The sequence below is a fragment of the Phoca vitulina genome, unplaced genomic scaffold (assembly GCF_004348235.1).
Source record: "Phoca vitulina isolate PV1807 unplaced genomic scaffold, GSC_HSeal_1.0 scaffold74, whole genome shotgun sequence".
Taxonomy (NCBI): Eukaryota; Metazoa; Chordata; class Mammalia; order Carnivora; family Phocidae; genus Phoca; species Phoca vitulina.
This window is the reverse complement of record NW_022589777.1, coordinates 4,993,288-5,009,368: the sequence shown is the minus strand read 5'-3', so window position 1 is coordinate 5,009,368 and position 16,081 is coordinate 4,993,288. Positions and strand designations below refer to the sequence as shown.

At 36.4% G+C, this 16,081-nt stretch overlaps 1 protein-coding gene across 6 annotated transcripts in view; it reads left to right on the top strand.

Moving 5' to 3' along the window:
* Nucleotides 1-2,471: 2,471 nt before the first annotated feature.
* The window catches only part of DLG2 (discs large MAGUK scaffold protein 2), a 1,693,368-nt gene continuing 1,679,758 nt past the window's right edge, over nucleotides 2,472-16,081 (top strand). For 3 of the 6 annotated variants that reach the window (XM_032393556.1, XM_032393554.1, XM_032393560.1), the window contains exon 1: nucleotides 14,662-15,245. In XM_032393556.1, coding sequence (XP_032249447.1) covers nucleotides 15,216-15,245 — 30 coding nt within the window. In that variant the 5' untranslated portion in view covers nucleotides 14,662-15,215. Of the gene's footprint in view, nucleotides 2,564-14,660; nucleotides 15,246-16,081 lie in introns of those variants that run through there. The other 3 variants (XM_032393569.1, XM_032393582.1, XM_032393562.1) reach the window with 3 other exon arrangements.

Below are 16,081 nucleotides of genomic sequence, written 5' to 3'. Positions count from 1 at the left end.
TTTTCTTCCTAAGATTCTCCACTTTTTTTGTGGTACTACAAAGAGAAAATAGAGAAAAGAATTGGAAGGAATGATTTATGTGTTCTGTTACTATTTCTCTACATATAGCTCTTCCTGATCAAGAGACTCCCTTCTGGACTTTCTGAGAATTTACAATGTAATTTTAGTACCAATTATACATTCAGCAGTGAAAACCACACAAGTGCTACATTGAGTTGGCCCAGAGAACCCCATACACAAGGTCATTTAGCTTTCCTGCTCCATGGTAAAGCCTGCCCAAACCTAATAAGCTGAATTCTTCTTCCCCTCCTTCTGCCAACTCCTGGAATCTAGCAGATTGTGATTTCTGTGACTGTATGCAACAGATCTGTAAGAGTTTGAGTGCTTGCCCTCCCAGAAGTTCTCCAGTATATTTGGATGGGTGTGTATGTTCTTCATTCCCTCTTAGGAGCAGGGAAACTTTAACTTCATTCTTAAACATCTTTTTTCCTTAAAGCATATGAGGTTAGTATTACAGGGAAGGGAGAGACCATGAATCATGGAGAGTGAGAGTAGCTCTGTGCAATAAGAAGTCACATTTACTTGTGATTTTGAGGGGTGTGTAGGTGGTTTGCAGCTTAGTGAATATGGATTAATACTGTTTTTCGTCCAACTGAAGTCCTATAGCAGCAGCAAAGCCATCAATACTCCCAATCTAAAGACTGGCATATTAAACATATGCTTCCCCAGGGCACAAACTGTATGTATCTTCATGACTCATGTAGATGCTCATAGTAAGGTCCTGATGAGACCAATGGGGATCAAGCTGCTGACTGAGCCTGCATTGCCAAAATTGCTGCTTGCATTCATCATCATACTGAACATGGCAGCATATCCACCAATCCAGACTGAGCAAAAAGTAAATGACTCTACATTTCTGATGTAGAAGCTACCTGGGTATCCTCAGATAGTTGAGCTTGACTTTCCTCTTAGCCAGATTGGAGCCCTGTTCCCTCTTTATTCCTTCAGTTAAGCATTCATCAATTTATCTAATTTAATCTTTATTTTTTCATTCATTAAACAAATATTTATCAATCCCTGGAAATTGATAAATAATAAGATATAATACCTGTCCTCCAAAGAACTCTAACGGGATAGACAGATATATAAACATGTGATTTATAATGCAATATGTTAATCACAATGACAGATGTAAACTATGGGAACAGAGAAGAGGAGTATCTACAATAGACTAGAATCAGAGAAATCTTGGTTTCTGCTCATAATAATTGCATATTTCTCTCTTTCACAATCAGCACAGGTACATTGCTCTATAACTATAGTTTGAAAGAGAGTGGGAACTTCTGCTCATCCAGAATGAAGTTTGGGACTTGAGGGTGATTGGTAGATTGGTGAGGATGTCCTGCCATCAGGGGATAGTCAGCAAAAACCATGGCACCATTTGGGAGCTGTCTTTGGGTTTATTTCCCAGTACTTGGCCTGGGACCACTTCGTAAATTCCTCCATTGACAGGCGTTAAACTGGAGGATCATTATTAAGCAGTTGAACATAAATTTCGTTAACATGTTGGCTACCAATTCCCAAAGACATTCCAGAAATCCCTTTCATCAGTCTGCAAGTCTCTGATTCTTTCTCTTCCAGAAAACTATGACTGTCAGCATTCTGTCCTTGTTACCACAACTGTCCAGAACAGTGAAGGGGCTAAGATTTTACCCTACTTGTAATCTAAGAACCCTGACACAGTTTCATGAATGCCAGAATATCAGAAGACTCCTAGGACAAAGACAAGGGACTTTATTATTCACCACTGTAGCAGTAGCCAGACAGCAGTTTCTCAAGCCCCAGTTCCTATAGGGCGATGCAAAGTTGGCCAAGTGATATATTACCATGCAATGGAGAATAACCCTCAGGCTAGGGAATGGAAATTTTTTACAATGGTCAGTAAGCAAACTTATCTTCTGCTCTGGAAGTAAACATTTTTATCATCCAAAGCTGTAGTTATACAAAGATCCTTGAAAGATAGTCCATAATGAAAGTAGTCAGTGCTTCTGCTTATTCAAGGGCTCCAACCACAGAACCATAGAGTAGAGATTCCTGCAAGTATGGGAATTTACATAAGATGAAATTAACCCTTCTATGTTCATCTTCCTATTAACCATGTTCAGCTTTTACCAGATTGATGACTTTATGCTTGAATCATCCAAGTTCAACAGTCCCTGGTGAAAAGATTTGAAATTTATAAAAACTTGCCTTTGAATAACTGTCCCATTTATGTTTTCTCTTTGGGAGCAATATAAAAATGGGTTAGACAGTGCATTAATATTCTAAAACTGACATAAGCAATACTGAATAATATTCAGGTCATAGACATTTTAATGTGCATGTTAAAAGTTTGAAAAAACATTTAATTCACATTGCAGAGAACAAATAGGGAAGTATTGCTTCTTTAAACTTTTTTTTTTTTTAGCTTACATATTGCTGTGGACCAAAGGAAAGTGCTTCATGTATCGAGCAAAATAAAGACAATCAGTGTTTTGAAAATGAAACTGACAAAAAGACAAGAGTAAGTGTTAAGAGTGTTTTCTTTTTTCTGTGTTTAATGGGCAAGATATGTCTTGTTCTCTGTGAAGTGTAAACTAATTTCTGGCTTTGGCCTGGACAGCATGTGGGTTCTCCTGCTACTGAGTTGACATTGACTGTATATCATTTTGAGCAGTTGTTGTGTTTTCATTTTGAGAATTTTGTGTTCTTTGTGTATTTTGGTGTATATTCTTAAGTTGCTGATAATCACACAACCATTTGGTAAGCTATTTCACTTCTCCTCTCTTCTCCTGTCTGGTTCAGGGCAGGAGAATAACCCTCACATGACTCTTTGGCAGTGGCTTTTAGGTCCTATCAGAGTTTTTTGGCACTAGCTTCCCCTAAGCAATCTGAAATCTACTTTAATCATACTTTTTGTGGTTGTCATGTGTATTTATTCAAGACAGGGAATCCCAATCAATCATCTATAGGGTTATGTTAAAGAGATCATAGTGCTTTAGATAATGAAATCAAGAAGAACTTGAATCCAAGGAAAGTATGTGTATTTCCAAGTACAAATATTTTATTAATCAGTAACCTCAGATTTATTTCTGATCAATTGCCACAAATTGATCCTTATTTATTATAGCCCAATGTTATAAACTGGGGTTCCATTCTCCATTTTATTGATAAAGACATCAAATTTAATCATGAAAACAAGAAAATAAATCATTATTATTTTTATGAATATCTAATACATATTTAAAGCACAGATAAAATTATTTTGGGAGATTATAAGTATTGGCTTTATTGAGACTTCTTGAAATATGCCTTCGGTGATGTTTCTTCTTGTCTTTCTTCTGAATCTTCTGTTAGTAAGCAGAGGCAGTCTTCATTATGGCTCCATAAGCCTTCAAGTTTCTTTCAAATATGGGGTGGTATGTCTACTGAACGGTAAATGTCAATAAAGAACAGTTTTTCTGTTTATTATCATTTATAACCTGGGCTGTTTTCTGTCATTGCCAATTAGTTGAGCCTCTTAATGTTGACTTGATCTTGGGATTTGGGTAAAGTTCTGAGTCAGTCCCAATTATGAATTTTCATCATTATGATGTGGGGTCTGGAGAGACTGGTCAAGAAAGAATTCTTCAGATATTTTACAGAGCAACTTAGTAAGTTTATTTAAGTAGCACAGGGACAGGGCCGGTGGGCAGAAAAAGCTCTACTTTTGCTATATGAAACTGGTGGTTATATGCTTAGTGCTCAAGGGAGATGGGATGTGCAGGGAATATTAGATCATAAATGTCTTCTTCAAATTTCTACTCATAAAACTACTTTCACAAGATTTCTCTGGTGCTTATCATTCAGCTCAGTATTAGCTATTGGTGAGATGTACCGGCGGATATGAGATCCTTTAAGAATGTAGCAGCCAGTACCTATTTGATCCTTATCAAAGCTATGCAGGGTATAGGTCAGCCTACTGGGCTAAAGGTGAACATTTTTCTGCTTCTATCCCTCATCAATGACTGTGAGGAATTTAGTTAACATAAGAAAGGTTGTATGGTGAATTGTACTTCCCTTTGTAAAGAAACTATGGAACCTAGACCCAAATTTAACTAGTGAACAGTTTACAGAATACCTCCATAAAAGACCATTGTCTCCTCTGCTGAAACATGTTTTTGTTTAACATAGAATCTGTTATTCAAGCTATCTGAGACTGTTATAAAACCCTAAATGTGTTTCCAGAAAAGGAAGTCATCTAATTTGGCAGTGACACTATTTTTCTCCAAAAGGCTAGAGGGAGAGGGTAAATGTCCATACTAGATTCATGAATACTTAGAAAACAAATTTTTAGACTTCCTGGCTGTCTAAAGGATATTTGTATTCTTGCTTCCTGAAAATGAAGTCATCAGGCCTTAGTAAGATACAAATGTGCCAACTTGTCAAGCAACTAAATTAAGTAAGTGCTGGCAAATATACTAGGAAAACTTTTGTGTTTTCATCATGGGAAAATATATTGCTAGCCTACGTAATTTAAATTCTAAAACTTTAGTTTTTTAACCTCACAGGTTAGTTATGAGATTTTAATGAGATCCTAAATATGAACATGTTTAGTCCTACCTGGCAAATAGATTTTTATTCTATTGAAATAAATTTCAAGTCTTACATTTGTTTTATTAAGGTGATAGATTCCATTACAAATAGTTCTCAGGGTTTCCTTGGGTCCATATCTATATTACATAACTAAGTTTATACCATTTTTTTGGCTGGAAACCCTTTGGTCAAGAAGAGGCTCCTGCCTTGATTTCTACTTGTTGCTGTTTGAAATAAGTTCTGATTGAATTAAAATAAGCATCAGTGAGAAATTCCTAATTATCTTAAGAAGAAAATTAATTCTATCACAAACAAAAGAATAGTCATGATTATTGTATGAACACAAGATGTTACTGTAGCTATTTAGCTCATAGACAATTCTTCAAAGGATGTTGACAGTAAACCACAATTTGGAAATCACAATTGTTTAGATCTATTAAATATTACACTGGACTTTGGTTTCTTCATCTTCATAATTAGGGTGTTAGATCAGATTATTTTTAAGGATTCTTCCAGATCTAAAGTCTGATCATTCTGTGGCAGTCAATAGCAGACAAATTATATTGTATAAATAGAGTCCACTAATAATACAATTAAAGTATGTTAGCCAGCAGTAACTAATGAGCCCCATACAAATTTAGACTTATGTGATAGACATGTATCTAGAACAATAAACAGGAACATCTTCATTAAGCCATATTAATTTGAGAAAATTTCAACAACCCAGCTCATGGGCCAGTGATTCTTTTTTTTTTTTTTTTTAAAAGATTTTATTTATTTATTTGAGAGAGAGAGAGAGCACAAGTGGGGGGAAAGGACAGAGGGAGATGGAGAGGCAGACTCCCTGCTCAGCAGGGAGCCTGATGTACAACTCCATCCCAGGACCCTGGGATCATGACCAGAGCCGAAGGCAGATACTTAACCAACTGAGCCACCCAGGCACCCTGGGCCCATGATTCTTAAAGGGTGGTCCCCCAACCACAAGCATTAGTATCCTCTTAATTCTTAGGCTCCACTTCAGATCAAATGAATCAGAGAAATGCAAAGAGTGGGACCCAGACATCTGTGTTTTAATGAGACCGCCAACTGATTCTTAGGTTTGCTACAATTTGAGAACCACTGCCATGAGTAGTAAACCTCTGGACTTCCCTCTGAAGAGTCACTCGATATCTTTCCTGTCACATGCTTTAAACCAGTCAATTTAGGGAAGACCTAGAAAGCGATTCAAGGATTTATAAGGCAATTAAGATAGAAGAAATGCACCAGACGTACTTTTTAGGTTTCTTGTATGCATTTCTCATTTGTTGGTGATCCTCCCCAAAACTCTGTGCGCTGATTTTCTAACATCATTCAGAAACGTGTTAATGTCTGTATTGCTCTCTACTCACTTTTAGTTGCCCACTTTTGACCATAGCTTAATTCATAACAGGCTTCTGGAAGCTATTATACCAGATGGGAGATGTCTTCCCTAAAAATATTGATCCATAAAAATCAGAATCAGAAATAACTTTTTTTAAAAGATTTTATTTATTTTCTTGAGAGAAAGCGAGAGAGAAAGAGTGAGAGTGAGAGAGAGAGCACAGAGGGAGAGGAAGAAGCAGACTCCCTGCTGGGCTCAATCCCAGGACCCCTCAATCATGACCTGAGCCTAGGGCAGATGCTTAACCAAGGGAGCCGCCCTCGAAATAACTTTCAATTGCATTCCTTATCTTTGCTCAGCAGGGAAACTTCCCCAATTTTTATTATACTTTTAACAGAATTTTAATATGTTTGGAGATGCTTTTTGCCATCATTGAGGTTTAGACAACTGATTTCTCCTCTTTACAAAGTAGTTTTTTCAATTGCAAACTTTATCTTGCTCCAGTTTCAGGACGTACATGGATCATGGTGTTGTCACTTGTCGTATGATGTGGAAAACTCTCAAGTTACAAAGGGCAATACAATTTGCAAAATGTGTTACAGATATGTTTTCCAGAACTGACGAAATTTTGTAAATCTAGTAAGAAAATTAAAATGAGGAAATGAAATTAAATAAGTGGAAGTATCTTTTAAGGCTATGCTCCATGTTCAAATAAATCTAATAAACAGAAGGTAAAGTTTGGAGATATGGTTTTCTAGAATACCTAGTGAGAAACAATGAGGATTTTTAATCAGATCACAGGGAGAGGAGGGAACTTTGACAGGGCTTGGTGACCAAGTAAATTTGAGAGATGGGTGGTATCAGGATGAAAATAGGGAAATTTAGGTTGCCTAATGGATAAACAGAATGAATTCAATAATGACGTCTTAAATTTGAGACAATGGTGGAACAGCTAAGGGCAAGTATTATTAGAGGTGTTGGACAGATTGGTTGAGAACCAAGTGTGATGTCAAAAGTAGGACAGTGTGATCGAGTGAAAAGAACATAAGGTCCACCGTCAGACACCATGGTTTATATCTTGGCTCTACCACTAATTAATCATGTAATCTTGAGCAGATTAAATGGCCTCTATTTTTATTTGTAAAATGTAGATAGTCTCTATCTTGTAGGGCCACAATAAGGATCAAATGAAACAGTTATATATGAAAGAACTGACAGCTAAATGTTCTGGTTATTGTTTATATTTGGAGACATGACTGTCTCTTAAAAATATTTTAAGTTTTAGATAATGTCTTGGTTCTTTGGTATTTTAAATCTAATTTCTTAAGCAGAAAACAGATTCTAGCTAATCTTGTGAATTAAAACTGGTTGGTAAAGGTATTAAGTGGATTCTATGCAAATACCATAATGGATGGGGCATAAAGTTAGGTCCCTTTTAACAAGAACAGAGAGGTAACTGGGTGGAGAGAAATTTGACTGGAAAGGAAGCATGGTGTAGGGGTAGGTCATAAGTGGAAGCCAGAGAACTTGGGTCATTGTCTTTGTACTCTGATTACTTGGGTGGTCTTGGACAAATCACTTGGCCAGGCTATGCCTTAGTTTCCTAATCTAAAGTGACTAGATAATTTACATTTTAAGTTATAATACATTTATAACACTTTGATAGAATAGGAAAATTATTGTTAGAGAATCCCAACATTGCCTTTAATTTTTTTTCAGATTAAAATGTATCTGTTAATGTACTCTGCACCTTCTGATTAAGAGTAACTTTGCAGCTCGGCTCTATTTCACTATTTACTGTCCTTGACAATATTTATAAGGAATCTTCTGGGCGCCTGGGTGGCTCAGTTGGTTAAGCGACTGCCTTCGGCTCAGGTCATGATCCTGGAGTCCTGGGATCGAGTCCCGCATTGGGCTCCCTGCTTGGCAGGGAGTCTGCTTCTCCCTCTGACCCTCCCCCCTCTCATGCTCTCTGTCTCTCATTCTCTCTCTCTCTCAAATAAATAAATAAAATCTTTAAAAAAAAAAATATTTATAAGGAATCTTCTTTTCCTTAATGCTACTCAGCCATGGGAAAGAAGGTTTTTATATTTATTTGTTTTAGGGAATGAGAGCAGAATGGGGATTTCCTTGCCTTTATATATGTACCTTAGATGATCTCCATGGTCCTTATTTTAAAATGGTTCCAAGTTAATCTTCCTGGAGAACTAAGTTCAAAATACCACAGAATTGTCCCCCCACCCCCACCCCATACCAACCTCAGGCTCCACACAGCAAGGCCTACCTGCTGGTTGCCCTCCAGTCTGAAAAAACAAACAGAATCAGAGGATTAAAAGTAATTTTAATAGTAATTTGGAGCAATGACTCTGCTCAGTCTTAAACCTCCTCTACTGCTGCCCTATAAGGGAGAATCTATCATTTCCTGGAAAGCCTCTAGTTATAGGATATTTACCACCTCCCAAGGTGTTCACTCCATCTGGGCAAGTTTAAATATTATGTAGTTATTTTTAAAAATTAAACTCATGATATTTAAACTATTTTAGCATATTTTCTATTTTCTAATGTCAGTGAAAGTAAAGTGGTAAACTTCTAAGTATCTGGAATTAATGGAGAATAATCTTTTCTTTTTAATGAGACACTGTAGTTAACTCTGGCTAATTTGGTTTACTAATGTAAAATGTAGAATGTAATTACTCCTCATTTTCTGGTTGATGAAGATATTGTGTTTTATCTTTGAGCATCTTGTAGTGCCTCAGGGTCAATATTCTGCCTATTAAAGAACAATGACTGGACTTCTATACTAGCAATGCAGGAGATCAGGTTTTTGTATAACCAACTCTGACATATTCATAAAGCAATTTTATTTTTTTTAAAAGATTTTTATTTATTTATTTGAGAGGGAGACAGGGATAGCGAGAGAGAGCGCATGAGCAGGGAGAAGAGGGAGAAATAGTCTCCCCTGTGAGCAGGGAACCCAATGCGGGGTTCAGTCCCAAGACCCTGGGATCATGACCTGAGCTGAAGGCAGATGCTTAACCAACTGAGCCACCTAGGTGCCCCTTCATAAAGCAATTTTAACTGGTCAATCCAAATATCAATTTACTGATTTACTAGCTGCCTCTAAAGCAACACAAATACTACAGAAGTGATATTCTGGTCTTTTGGTATTTCTGTATTTAGGAACCTAGGTTTTTTTTGTTTTGTTTTGTTTTTTGTTTGTTTGTTTTTTGTTTTTTTTACAACTGTTTGAAAACAGCAAAGCATACTCTGACAGATCAGGGAATATTCAGATATAGAGCCCTCAAACCAAACATTTGAAGTTTATGGTATTTACTATCTGGATAGATGAGTTAATGATTTTGAAAGTACATCAGATCAGACAAAGGTGGGATGAGTTGGAGTTGGATGATCAAGCTTCATGACCTGGTTCATCTGCTCAGTCAGTAGAGTGCCCACCATGCACCGGTTTACCAACTGAATAGCTATATAAATTTGAGCAAGTCAATTTTTCTGAGCCTCAGTTTCATCACCTGTAAAATTATACTTAATTCACTGGTTGTAAATACTCAATAAGAATATGTATATGAATGTGTCTAATTACAGCCTGCTAAATAAAAAGTTAATGCTATGTTTGAAAATTATTCTTTATTTTCTGTATTTATAAATACTATGGTTAGTGTAAACATGTATTTAGAAACTAAGCTACATTAAAAGTGATAGATTGCAAATTTTGTGTTGGATCCTGATTCTAACCCTGTTTTTAAAAAAAAAAGTTTCTTTGGGATACAGCTTATTTATTCATTCAAAAAAGTCTTTCACATCTGCTACACAGCTGGGCACTGTTCTAAACACTGGAGGTACAGCCATGGACAAAATAGATAAACTTCTTGCTCCCAAGAATAAATTTCAAGTAGAGGATATGTAAGATATGAATAAAGAAGATAATTTCAGATTGTGCTTGTTGCCGTGAAGGAAATAAATAGGATTACTTAATAGAGAATGATAGAAGGGAATGTAATTTAATTAAGAGGTCAGTTGGGGATGTAAAAAGGTAGAATGTGGGAAGGGCGGTTAGCAAATACTCCAGAGGTGATTTATATCAACTTGAAAACAAAATAGCATTTCAGATCATATAGCTTTCCAGATTTGTGGCCTATGCATAACTATTTGGATTACTAGACTCTATTCGACTCATAGCATTGTATAATGTAAGAAAAATTAAGCTTTATAAGGAATGCACTTAATGCTCAGCAAACTTTATATAAACTTTTTTTTTAGGGGAATGGTTTTTATTGAATGGTTTTATCATTTATAGTTTACCACTTGTAATTTTCTAAATTTCAAAGGTTGTTTCAATTTGATGATAATAAGGGTGGGTGGTTACATGGTTATCAGTTACGTATGTTTCAACTCACTTACATGAGCAAAATTGACATGCAAACCATTGTGGGAAAGTAGGTGAAAAGTGAACATTTCTTGATTTCTGTGGCAATTTTTGATTCATTCAAAATTCTTATTTAATTTTTATGTTTGCCTTACAAAGAAAACTACATACTTAACACACAGAATACATAGACTCCTACCTTTCATAAATTATTTTCAAGATCCGGTACTATCCATATATTTTTTCATCATGGAAACTCTCTAGAAAAGTCGTCCTTTTCTAGTTGATCCTAATTTCCTATTTGCCTCTGGAGAGTTTGGAAACGAGGGCAGGCATTTTGCCCTGATCTGCCTGCAGTCTATTTATTTTACTAAGCTAACAAGCTATGCAGATGTCATTCGTACGCCTGCTGTCCTGGGTATATGGGGAACAGACAGACGGAATGGAAGTCCACGTGGGTGGATTTCTTCAGTTATTTCCCTTGGAGCTAATCTTTCTATCTGGAGGCTATTCCTTCTGGGTTGCTCCCAAGGTCCTTATAAACTATAAAGACCTCGGTGTAGGAGCCCAGGGATGTGCCTGTCTTTTTAGGAGGAATGCAAGTTGTTTGTAATTAGTCTGCACAGAGTCCAGGCTACCTTCCGCTGGAGAATGCCTTTCAGATCTGTCTGTGTCTCACTCTCAGGTTGGACCCAGGGAGGCAGAAACTGCCTCAGGATTTGAGGTATGGAAAGCACATTGCATTCTGGGTTGGAGTAACCTAGGTGCTGTGTCACCTAGGACGAATCTCAGAGAGCTTCAGTTTCTTCATCTATGAAACAGGGGTTATATTTCCTTTTTGAAGGGTATAGTGACCATCAGAGATAATATGTATAAAGTATGTGCCACAGTATTTCCGATAATAGCCACTTGATAAATATAAATATAATAAAGATAAATATTTGTATCTGCAAATATCTTCAGATATATACACCAATCTTAATTGGTGTATTTCTTTCTTAAATATATAAATATATGTTATATATATTCTTTCTTAAATATATATACACACATACATATATCAATGATAGCTATATGTACATATGGTTCTCAAGTGGACAAAGGATGCATATCATAGGTTAAAAAAATCTCTTATCAAGAAAAATAAATGGCATAACTGAAGCTGTGATCATTCTTTCATTTCCAAAATATTTATTTTGTACCTCTTAAGTAAGGGTATCATGCTAAGTGGCAGAGAATTGTATTATATCTGTCCTCAAAGGGGCTTAGATTCTAGGAGAATAAGCACAGGATATATCTCACTATTAGAGGTTTTTTTTTTTTTTTTCTCCTACTGGGAAAAAAACAAAATAAAGTAATGAATATAAATGGTTAAGATACAGACTTAGTGCAAGTAATTTATAAAAGTAATTTTCTGATATCAAACCTCCAGTGGTAGATTTTACTAAGAATCAATATATTCCTGGATTGGTATCATTAACCTTAAGGGATATCAAATCAAGTAAAGCAATTTTCAGGCTTTATATCTTGCCAAACACTTCTTGTGAAATCACAGACCCAGTTGAGCTGTATGTCCGTAAAAAAAAAAAAAAAAAAAAAAAAAAATGCTTCAAGCTGATGCCTTGTTAATTTTGAAAATAAAAGAATGTTTCCCTTGAGACAAAAGGGTGGATTATCTTCTATCATCTTTAAATCTGAGGAAAATCAATGGAGACCAAGGTATACACAAAGTAGAAAGCTGCATCCTAAATGGAACTACACTGTAAAATGTTATTTTCTTTTATCTGAACATACAAACATTGTCCAATTAATCACATGTGGTACATAAAACCTAATGATTATAGAACATGTATATTTTTACAGCACATTTATACTCAACATTACATGAATGATGTTCTTTTTTTTTTCCCCAGCAGAGGCTGCATGTTGTTTGTAAAATGCCTGCTCTAAAGTGCTTTTATTTAATGGAAACCCATTGGATGTGTTCATGTAAGCTGATTGCATAAAGATGAAAGATATTATTGATTTACTTCTTTTTCAAACATAAAGTGTGCACAACATTCTTCTTCCTCACAACTTCTAGCTAACCCAGTGGGTCCTTCAACTCAGCACAGGGTTCCTCTCTGTAAAGCCTTCTCTGGCTACTCTATTCTGGATTAAATGCCTCTGTGTTGTGCTTCTCAAACACCCCAAGTGCTTGCTGTACTGTACTAGTTGATTCATGTGTATGCAGGGATTTGGCTAGCTTTTACTCACCCTTGTGTCCCCACATAAGTACATTGTCAAGACATTTGTTGAATTAACGAGATACTGGAGTAGGCAAAGGGAATATAGAGTCAAATTTGCCATCAAGGAGCATGTCATGGTCTAGTAAGTGATACAAACATTAATCCAAAAATTATATAGCGAGCCCTCAATAAGCATGTGTTGGATGCATGACTTCGGAAGTGTATATGGTAGACCTGCTATGCTAGATGAGTTGCCTTTATTCTGTAGGTCTTTACAGTTTGTGGAGTGTTTCATCTGTGATTAGTCAGGCAGAAAGTTAGTCAAGTTCCCTCTGTCAGTTTGTCCATATCTTAGCTTTATCTACTCTAGGAAAATGGATGTGGTTCCAAAGATACCTTTCTTCCAAGGGTACCTTGTAAAATATCCATCTTACTCTGCTACATGATTTACTTCCTTTCTCTAATTCCTGACTGTCTCTGTTCTGATCATGATCAACAAAACTCTGGACTTGCAGTAAGTTACTAGGTATTTGTCCTGGGTAAGTCATTTAAATTTTCAAGGTGGTGAGACTGTCACAAGTGTTTTATCAACTTTAAAGTGCTATAGGAACATAAAGCCTAATGATTTTGAAGATGAATATGGCAGTCAGTCAATCAATTGCATGTTAGATTGCTTGTTTGTGTCATGGAAACACTGATACCTGGGAATACTCAAGGACATGATGTTATACATACTTGAACACAAGTTTAGGAAGTAATGAATTAAATTATTATTATGGTGTAATAAATGAGGAAGTCAATAGTCAAAGTGATGATTTTTTTTAACCTTTTGATATTACTAAACCATAAGAGAGTCACCTAATTTAATTTTACTTGTGTTGTTTAACTTGAAAATTATCTGAAGTTTATTACACCAGTAGGATAACAGTTTTATATCTATAAACAATTTTTTGAACCAGTTTTTTTTTCTTTTCTTCTCTGAACACATATCTGATTTGCTATGAACTTTTTAATTAAAAAAAATCCTTAGAAAAGTGCTCTCAATTTAGTAGAATAATGGCATGTCAGTTTTTGAGACACTCGTCTATTTTGCAATCAGGAAGCTATCAAGGCTAGAACCTGAATAATTCATGAAAGGTGGAGGAATTTTACATGTTCATCCTGTTTTCAAATTGTTTATTGTAGAAAATATACTTTCTATAAAAAATGAGGGGTGTGTGTGTGGTAGGTGGGGAATGGTTAATCACAGTGTGTATGGGTCCCTAGACAATTCTTATTGCCCTCAATGATCCAGCTGACCATGTGTTTTCCTTCTAGGAGGCAAAAGGAGGCATTGATTTCCCATTTTTATTGGTCAGGTAGTGCTTTCCAGCCTGTCATTCATTCTCTCTAATTCCCCCACCCCTTCTCTCTGCGCCCCTGTTTCTTTCTGTCTGTTCCAGTCTGTCTTTGTCTATGTGTCTAATAGGATGAAGGAAAGGTATGTTATCATCCAGAGTGATGCTTGTTAAGCATCTCAAATGCAGCCTGTGTAGCAGTTTCCCTGGAAGATAGGGAGGGATTTGAGGGTAGGGGGAAGGTTAATCCCTTGGCTGTTAAAATGCTGCGGAAGGGAACACAAAGCTCTAACCACATAATAAGTGCCCGCAGGCAGCCAGTGAGGAGGGAAAAGTTCAAGAAAAGAACTCATTTTTTTTTTGTCTCTCAGAATGTGGAACTTCTGTAAACACTTTGAAACCTCCTCTCACCCCAATTTTATAATATACTTATTTCTTTAAATATTTAGGTTGTTTGTGTATTCACAGACGTCAGTGACCGCACAAATAGGTACAGAAATAAAAGAAGAAATTTAATGCTTTCTAAGTTAAACCTCCAAATCCTCAGTTTTTAATGTCCCTGGCCTCAATTTTCCTTTTCCAGCTGTTAGTCATTTGTAAGAAGCTGCCCTTTTAATTGCAAGTGAGTTGGGATGTGATGTATTCAGCACTGCATGCACTGTAGCTTTTCAGTCATATCTTTCGAGTCATTTAGACTCCCAGGGAATCATGTTCATAATAAATAGCTTTTTATTATCCAAAGCCACTGTTCTGGCAGCGAAACGACAGCCCTTTGATAGATGGGCCGGGTAGTTTTTTGTGTTGTGCTTACTCAGAGTTGTTAGTAGGAAAGACGAAGGCAGCAAAGGGGGGACTTTGGCAAAGCAGCTCTTATGGGTAGACTGGAAGCAGCAGATCAGAATTCAGAAACAAGAACGAGAGCTGAAATGTGATTCTCTGGTGCCTGGTGTAACACTCCTCTCCATGATAGAACTGTGCGGGGCACTCTCAGGAGCCTTGTTCCGATCTCCGAATCCACTAAAGGACCATGCAGTCGCGGAGCCCAGCAAGCCACCGGGAAGTTTTGCCGGAGCTGATTTCTAGGGGATTTTCCGGTGCCTAGGAGAATCCTGCTTGCTTTGAACTGTATGGAGGAGGGCTCCAGTTTCCCATGAGGGGCCCCCTTGGAAAAGCCGTCTGTGCAGAATCCAGGCTCTGCTACTCTCTGTGTGCTATTTATCAAAAGGCTTTTCTCACCTTTGCTGATTTGCTGGTGTGATTTCCATGTACTGAGTCCTGTGTAGGGATCCAGGATGGATTGCCTGTGCATTGTCACCACAAAGGTAGGATAGGAAACAGGGCTGTTGTGTGCAGCATTTTTCTATTATTATTCTTGTCCTGTAATTAAACAGCTCTGGTAGGTGCTGCCAGTTCATGAGATAAAATGATTAGTATAATGTACTTTGCTTGGCATTTTGTTCCCCATGAGGGTCTGAGGGTCCTATCCTTATTTGATTTCAACTTCTTATAGTGATGTTGTGTGTTTGTGCAAATGAAAGGAGAATTTGCCTGTGTTTTTTTATGGAAGGATTTGCTTTTGCCTCTATTTATAGCTCAATATTAAAATATCTATAGTAGTAGTATAGCTTACACATCATTTTAACATAACATATCAGGGTAGTCTTTCTGAGTGTGATAATTAGCTTTTCATTTAAAAACCATGTCTCCTATGCTTGAAGAAGCCAATCAGCTTTACTGTGGCCTGACATATTGTTTCTGATTGGAGAATTCTGATATTCTGCATTTTAGTGATTTTTTTTTAAAGGAAAAAAATATCTTTAGGCCCCGATTTAAAACAAACAAACAAACAAACACAATATTTATTGTTGAACTGATTCTGTTTTGATTAGAGGCAAATGAAATATTTGCATTATCAGAAATAGAAATAAAAATGGGATGGAATAAAATCAATAGGCATTCCTTTTATGGGTTTATGACAAAGAGCTAGAAATTTCAAATGCATTTTATTTTATTCTGTCATCAGTTCAAAAAAAGGTATTTAAATTTCATAAACACTGGTTATTTGATTAGAAATTACTATTATTTTTAGAAAAAAAACCTAATTAAAACACACTTATTCATTAGCTTCCTTTTCATTTTGCATGTAGGCACACCGTGA